This window comes from Chrysemys picta, chromosome 25 (assembly GCF_011386835.1).
Source record: "Chrysemys picta bellii isolate R12L10 chromosome 25, ASM1138683v2, whole genome shotgun sequence".
NCBI lineage: Eukaryota > Metazoa > Chordata > Testudines > Emydidae > Chrysemys > Chrysemys picta.
In genome coordinates, this window is record NC_088815.1 from 4,812,759 (window position 1) to 4,821,231 (window position 8,473).

Consider the following 8,473-nt stretch of genomic DNA (forward strand, 5'->3'; position numbering starts at 1 on the left):
AGGATTTCTTTTCAGCCACAGGCAAACAGCCCAGTAGGAACTGCCACCTCTGTCCCCTTAATTAAATTCCCGTATTTCAACCAGGTTACCATGAGCGATATCACTCTCCTGAGGATTACACAGCAAGATAAAGAACAGATGTTGCTTGAATGCCAGCAAACACTGAGACCATACGCTGCCAGGCTTTGTCATGCAATGATACCAGATTACTTGCTGCAAGCATGGCGCGGTCAAGTGTCCTACCATGGAGGACGGAATAAGGCAGCACTGCCCAGAAACCTTGTGGCAAGGCTTTTGGAGTACCTCCAGGAGAGCTTCATGGAGATGTCCCTGGAGGATTTCCGCTCCACCCCCAGACATATTAACAGACTTTTCCAGTAGCTGTACTGGCTGCGAATGCATCCTAAGTCCTCAGGGCAAAGTAATCATTAAAAACCCTTGCTTTTAAAACAAGTTTTATATTTTAAAAGGTAAACTCACCTGAGGTCCCTTCCATGGGGTCGTGGTCTTGGATACTGGCTTGGGAGGGTTGGGAGGGTACTTCAGTCAGGCTGAGAAAAAGATCCTGGCTGTTGGGGAGAACGGAGTGCTGTGTGCTCTCCGCAAGCTCGTCCTGCTCCTCCTCTCCCCCATCGGCAGAATCCTCAGGTGTGGCTGATGAGATTACCCCCTCCTCGGAATCCATAGTCAGAGGTGGGGTAGTGGTGGCGGCCCCCCCTAGAATTGCATGCAGCTCAGCGTAGAAATGGCATGTCCACGGCTCTGACCCGGAGCGACCATTTGCCTCCTTTGTTTTTTTGATAGGCTTGTCTGAGCTCCTTGACTTTCACACGGCACTGCTCTGAGTCCCTATTGTGGCCTCTCTCCATCATGCCCTTGGAGATTTTTTCAAAAGTTTTGGCATTTCGTCTTTTCGAATGAAGTTCTGCTAGCACCGAATCCTCTCCCCATACAGCGATCAGATCCAGTACCTCCCTCACGGTCCATGCTGGTGCTCTTTTTCGATTATTGGCCTGCATGGTTACCTGTGCTGATGAGCTATCTGCGGTCACCTGTGCTCTCCACGCTGGGCAAACAGGAAATGAAATTCAAATGTTCGTGGGGCTTTTCCTCTCTACCTGGCCAGTGCATCCGAGTTCAGATTGCTGTCCAGAGCGGTCACAATGGTGCACTGTGGGATAGCTCCCGGAGGCCAATACCATCGAATTGCGGCCACATTAACCCTAATTCAAAATGATAAAATCGATTTTGGTGCTACTCCGCTCGTCGGGGTGGAGTACAGAAATCGATTTAAAGAGCCCTTTATTTCGAATTAAATGGCTTCGTTGTGTGGATGGGTGCAGGGTTAATTCGATTTAACGCTGCTAAATCCGAATTAAAGTCGTAGTGTAGACCAGGCCTAAGAGTCAGATTCAATCACCCCTACTGGTGACCTACTCAGGGTGTTGAGTTGTGTTACATACGCAACACAGAATCATAGAAACGTAGGGCTGGAAAGTCATCAAGTCCAGCCCCCTGCACTGAGGCAAGACCAAGTAAACCTAGACCATCCCTGACAGTTGTCTCTCCAATCTATTCTTAAAAACCTTCAATGATGGGATTCCACAACCTCCCTTGGAAGCCCGTTCCAGAGTTTAATGACCCTCCTTTGGTGCACATTAAACCCATTACTGTTTGTCTCCCCGCCAGTGAACATGGAGAACAACTGATCACAGTCCTCTTGATAACACCCCTTAACATACCTGAAGACAGTGATCAGGTTGCCCCCTCTATCTTTTTTTCTCAAGACTACATATGCCTTTTTTTAGCCTTTCCTCACAGGTCAGGTTTTCTAAACCTTTAATCATTTTTGTTGCTCTCCTCTGGAGGAGGTGAGGCCAAGCCATGCTGCCCCCAACACCAACCAGCAGGGCTGGCTCAGCCCTGAGAGGGGAGCACACACTGTCCCTCTCTTAGGGGCAGCAGCTGCACTCCGGGCCAGGTCCTGGCAGCGTCGTTCCTCCCATAGGCACAATGCCCCCTGCACTCCTGTAGGGAGGCGTGGCCGTGGCCCCATACCAGGGGCAGTTCCTACGAGGCAGCCTCTGGCGCTGAACTTGAGATTCACCCAAAACAATGGGATGGGCCTGATCCCACTGACAACAATGAAGCCGGCCAGAGCCTGAAGAACTGACTTGTCTTCTCTTCCTGAGGCCTGGTCCACATGCCACTTTTGACCCAATGTAACGGTTTGGTTCAGGGTGTGATTTTTTTAGCAAAATAGTTAAATCAGCACAACCCCCCCAGTGGGGGCAGTTATACTGGTATAGTGGTGCCTCATACCTAATAGCTTATTTCCCTTCCATTATAGGAATAAGCTATACTGGTATAGGCACCACCAACTTTATACTGGTATAATTGCATCCACAATGCATGGCGCTCCACTGCTTTAAGCTATACCAGTACAGTGGAAGCAGTAAATCTTGTGTGTGCAAACAAGGCTTCAGAATATACACACATTCTCGTCCTATTAGAAACTGCATATGTGTGAGAGAGAGAAACGACCAAAGGTTTGGAGCCAACAGTTAGATGCTTCTCTGAAATAAAGAAGGGGAGAAAAATATATTCATAGAGAGTTTATTCGATTGTCACAAAAGTGGTAAATACATTCTACTGACTCGGTGGAACTAGCTAAAAAGTACGACAAATTATTTGCAAGTGATTTATTCAAAATTGAAAAAAATTGTCAGATACATTATTTGTTGCAAATCATTAGCTCACATATTTAGTCACCAGGACACACACAACTGTTGTGTTGGCTCTTAAAGCCAATACTGGCGAAGCCCCATGGATTTATAAGGTGTATTAATTGGGGGTCATCGTCTTCTCGATATTTTATAAGCAAGCAGCAGGAGAAAAGCATGTTATTGAAATTTGTAAACTTCTGTAGGTTTATTTTCTTGCCACATTCCATGGCTCTCCACGATCCAGGTGCAATGCAAAGGGGTGTTACACTGAGCGATCTGTTCACCCCTTTTCACCTTTATAGAATGGGTTGATATATTTACCATGCCCGCTACAATACCGATGGATTTGTAGGAGGATAACTTCTTGGGGTTCACTTTATTAATAGTTTTTGTTTTTCCTGGATCAACTGCAACCCCTGAGTTGAAGTAGCTGTCTCTCACGTGGCTTAGAATTCTTTCAGGACTCAGCACTTGGGCTAGCAGGCCTTCGTGAACCACAACATTGATGACTTCTTCGGTTTTGTTGGTAACTTTAATGATGTAGCTGGATTTATCAGGTACAAAACTGGATCAGAAAGAAATGATTAGTGTGTCAGTCCTGCCCATGGAAAGAGCACTTTGTTAATGAATCTGAAGCTTTCAAAGTTTTCATGCACACGCTAACCCCTGTTCCCCCCGCACCTTACAACTCTCCAGAGAAAGCACCAAATATAGACAAAATAGCAATGGACCAAAACTGGGACCTTGTATATGAACACATCTCCTGGCCTCAGGGTGAGGGACTCGGATCAGAAGGGGATCTAGAACTGAACCACCCTGATGTTTGAGTGTGGCCTTGCAAAAACAAGGTAACTATATTATGTGGCACCAGAACCCGACCCTTCCATCCCATCCCCTGGTTTGCCCATAATAAGGATGGGAAAACACCCCCAGGTCCGGTAGTTTAGATAAAATTGAAGCAAGGTCCTAACAGTCTCCTGGGTTGGGGGTTTATTACACCAAACGAAAGCTTAATGGACCAAGATTTGCAAAACCAAACCAGCCTCTTTGGTCCAGATACACAGGTTAGGGGTCTGGCCAAGATTTACATGTGATTGTGAAGGACTGAGTGAAGACCGTTCCTTCCCTCCTTTCTGTACTGTTCCATCATAGGAGAACAAATAAGACACTCAATATATTAGGAGATTTTCCAGGGCACCAATGGTAGTTAGGCACCTAACTGCCAGTGAAAGTCTATGGGAATTGGGAACCTAACGGCCTTTGAAAAAAATCTCCTTTGAAGTCCTTCACATGTAGAGCAAGTAAAACAAAATGGACCAAGATTTTCAAAACCAGAAGCCACAATGAGGCACCAAAAAATGGCCTAATGTTCAGAAGGACTTACCCACCGCATAGCTTCGAGTGACGTCGGTATGGCTTCATGGGATGGAATTTTTTAAAAAGCAAAGGAAATTACATACGGAAAGTATGTAGGGATTTAGAGGGACTTTATTCAGGTTGCCAAGTCACGCCCACAGAAGTTAGAAAATGGCAGAATGAGGTTGCTTGTGCAACCTTAATTCAGCCCCTTGTGCATATGCATCATGGCAGCCTTAATGATGTGATTACCATTTATCCACAGGACTAGAGCTTCGTTCACTGAACAGAACAGACAGTGAATGAGGCAGAAATTGTAAAGAAAGGAAATGTGTTAAGGCATTTGACTAGAACCCAGGGAGCTGGGTTCTGTCCCTAACTCTGTCTCAGACTTCCTCTGTGATGAGGTGGAAGGCTATATCAGAATGCACATGCAAAAAGGGGGCCAAATTCAGATTGAAGAGGCAATAATAATTCTGGCATTTTCTGACTTGTAACCTTAATGTAGGATTTTGTGTATAATTAGTGATTATGAATGGATTTTTTAAAATTATGTACAGTCATGTTACCAGCATCGCCAACTCTCACAATTTGATTGCAAATCTCATGATATTTGGTACTTGTCTGAAAGCCCCAGCTCTTGGAATCATATGATTACATGAGAATCTCAGCTTTCATTTTGTTTTGAAAGCAGGTTTCTAGCTCTTATGGTTGCAGAGAAATATTTGAAAACATGAACCGAGTGAGACCTAAGGGCTGAGAGACCAAATGACAAAGAAAAAGAACACAACATTTCATTTTCATCATGATTGTTATGCCAGTTGCATGATTTCATGGGGCCTGACTGGTGGTTTTTGAAGATTTGAGGTTGGGGATTCTGGGTTACAGTGATATAATCTGAAGGAGAAAAATCAACTTACCCAAATGGTTTGCATATTGACTGGTTATCTTCCCGGTAGATTTTGTCATCATCCACAATCCAGGTGCAATGCAGAGGAGTTTGACACACAGCCACCCACTCATCATCCTCTCTTGTCACCTTAATGTAGTACCATTCTGCTCCGGTCAACCCAACTCCATAGGTGAAGATTTTCAAGATACCAACTTCGTTTACAACTGACGTTTCCCCTGGTGAAACTCTCAGCTCCTCCTTAGTGAAGAATGACTTGAGGAGGTCGTAGGTAGGCACGACCAGAGACTCACTCAACGATCGTAATACCGGATTGGTACTAACAACAACGGTGACACATCCCTTACTGTTGTTGGCAACTTGAATGATGTAGCTTGACATTTTAGATGCTAAACTGGAGCAGAAAAGAAAATCATTATCATGTCAGTCCTGCTGCCCCCAAACCCTTGATTTTGATGAAGCCAAGAAGTTTTCTGGATTTAAAATAAAACTGTTTCTTATGATTAACCATGGGAACAAGCTACCAAGGGAAGCGGTAGATTCTCAATCTCTTGAGGTCTTCAAATCCACACTGGCCACCTTTCTGGAAGCTGCTTCAGCCAAACAAGTTATTGGGCTCAACAGAGGGGTAACTGGGTGGGATGTAATGGCCTGCGCAATACAGGTGTCAGACTAGATGATCTAATGGTCTCTCTTGGCCTTAAAATCTATGAATCTCTGACTGATCTCACATGAAGGAAATGCTTGTGAGCACTTCCCCCTCTGGAAACGTATTAGGTTTAATGTCCATTCTCATTGCATAATGAGGGATGAGTCGACTTTGGACCTCGATGGCATCCTAGCTTGTCTGGGAAATGGCTTGGCTTTCTGCCAGCTCTGAGTCGTAAGCCAGGCTGGCTTGTGAACTAATACAACTAGATCCCAGTGCTACAAATCCAGCCTGGAGCCTCTTTCTGGAAGATACACTGAGAATCGCTGGGTGACGTTCTCTGCCCTGTGCTACGCAGAAGATCACAGATGATCTAATGGTCCCTCCTGGCCTTACAGTCGATGAGAAGTGACCGTTAGGTGTCGCGAGACGGGCAGAGCTCAGACGACAGGCGGCCAGCATTGCATCTGAACAATGGGTGAAGGCCAGATCCTGGCGCTCTGACACTTGTGTAATCCCCTTGAGTCTAGTGGCATGTAAGTGACGTCTGAGGGGTGATGCCTGGGAGGAAGGAGGGCAGGTCTGGCTGCATGTCGGTGCAGGACGAGGTTTAGCGCTGATCCCGCTAACACTTACTCACCTGAGCAGCCCCATTTAAATCCCACTTAACCAAGTACAGGGTTCGAGGGTCTGAACCAACAGACCCAAACCTGATTCTGACTTGACTTCTGGCTTCACAGCTGTACACCCACACCTGCCCCGGGCCCTGCCTGGCACGCAACACTCCTGCATTTGGCAGCGTGGTCACACCCGCCTGCACTTCTGATACCAAGTCCGGCTGAGGCCGAGCGAGAGGGCTCTGTCCCGGAGACACACTGCGGGTTAGGGGGAGGTGCAGTAGCCTGCAAGGCTACGAGTTCGAGGCTGGGCTCTTCCCATATCCTCGATGAATACTTCTGGGCCATTCACAGCCCTTCGTGCTCACCCAGCCCACCGCCCCCTGCCCACCGTACAGGATACTGAGTGGGGACACAGGTCACTGTGCGCAGCTAGGAACAGAACCCAGGTCTCTAATAGGACAGCCCAAAGCTCATCTCCTGCACCACTCTGCCTTTCAGAATGAGCCTGGCTAGGTTGCCTGTAACCACCACACCACTCTGCTCCCCGAGCCAGGAACAGAACCCAGGCGTCCCGACAGACAACACGGCAGAGCGGTCTCACAAACAGTCGTGTATCCCACTAGCAGAGAGTGCGTCTCCCCCCGCCATGGGGTGACCCACACACAGGGTAACCGCCGGCTTCTTCCGCCCGCCATTCCCAGAGCGCGAGTGGGAGAGGGGGCTTGCTATGGACCCGAAGATCCTGGGGTTAAATTCTGCAGATGACCCAGGCAGGGAAAAAATATCGTGTGCTCACGTAACCGTGTCCCAACGGCCCCGCGGGGCTGAAACGAGGGTGCGCGTTACACTCCTGAGGGACAGGCTTTGCTGTCTTAGGAGAACCCCGTTCCCAGAGTCCCGCCCTGTCTTTAGGGAGCTTCCCGCAGGCGGGGTCTCCGCCACCCTGCAGCTGCAGGACGGGCGCTCAGCACAGGCCCACTCTGCCCACAGACCTTGCCGGGCAGCTCCATCGAGTGCCCCGCCCTGGGCTTTTAGAGGGGCAGCTCTGGTAGCTCAACGTACATCGAGTAACCAAAATAAAGGGGAGAACAAAACAAACAGTGACTCAGATACACCCTGCACTACTGCTCCTTTCACCGTTTCACACCGCGTCCGGAGCCCCGTTCATTCCAGTGTCCTCCCAGACGGCGGTTCTACCTCTAGAACATCACCTCAAGGTACTTCCCTGGGATCTTTGTGCCTGGAGCAGTTGTATAATTGGAGCTTCAGAATTCGCTCCAGGACTAACGGGCTGGTCTCCACAGATCTGAAATGAAAACGTGCAGCAAACCCGTCGAGTGAGAAGGGTCATTCGTACATCGTCACCTCGCTAAGGACTCTACAGGTTTTACCTTCCTGCAGCTTTCAGAAGATCCGGTTCCGTGTCTGGGCTGAAGCAGCTACTGCAGCTCGGCTGTTTCCTATGAAGGCAGTTGCTGAAGTGTAGCGAGAAGATGCTGCGTGAGCTGAACACTGGCTAGAAAGGGCTGGGGGGCAAAGAGTAAAACTCAAAGGTTAATGCTGCATCCAAGTTCTGAGAAATCACACAACGGGGGAAATGGAAAGTAAAACTCCACTGCAAGGAACATCCATCTCCTTCCTGCGAGGAACAGGAGCACGGACCCGCCCAACACCCGTCCAGGAAACTGCTGATGGGCTCCAACACCTTCTGGAGAGGATGAACCCAAATTGGAAGGGGAGATACCATCGGGGGAAGGAAAAACATCCACACGCTCATGCTACCCTGACAGCCCTTTACACGGGGACCAACCCTTGTGGCCCCAAGTTGGGATGGGAGAGGAAAGTTCCCACCGTCCACCTTATCTACAGCTACCCAATGGTCTCGTGTACTGCCACCAGCTCCCTATAGGCTTAGCACTACCAGTTGAAACGTAGCCTAGAAACAATTCCAGAGCCCTGCTCCAGACAGTCACAGACACACAGAGATGGGAAGGGCGGGAGAAACATTTCAAACTAAGTACTTGCAGGGCCCTACTCACTGTATTATCACAAACTGCAGAGGAGCTATCCCCATCGAGAGGAGGGGAAGCATTATCATCTTCACTGGACAGATGGGAAACTGAGGGCCTTGGTAGGGAAAGCAACTTGCCTAAGGTCACATAGGAAAGTCGGTGGCACAGCTAGGAACTCAGCCCAGGTCTGAATCTCCATC

General features: G+C 48.4%; 1 protein-coding gene across 1 annotated transcript; it reads right to left on the reverse strand.

The window, feature by feature from the left end:
* Positions 1 to 2,602: 2,602 nt before the first annotated feature.
* Positions 2,603 to 7,776, reverse strand: LOC112059971 (uncharacterized). The gene is made up of 3 exons (XM_024107910.3): positions 7,653 to 7,776; positions 5,003 to 5,386; positions 2,603 to 3,291 (listed from the first exon to the last, which is right to left on the reverse strand). Exons 2-3 carry the CDS (start codon positions 5,371 to 5,373, stop codon positions 2,904 to 2,906), a joined length of 759 nt encoding a protein of 252 aa, XP_023963678.3. The 5' UTR covers positions 5,374 to 5,386; positions 7,653 to 7,776; the 3' UTR covers positions 2,603 to 2,903.
* Between the last annotated feature and the right edge of the window lie 697 nt (positions 7,777 to 8,473).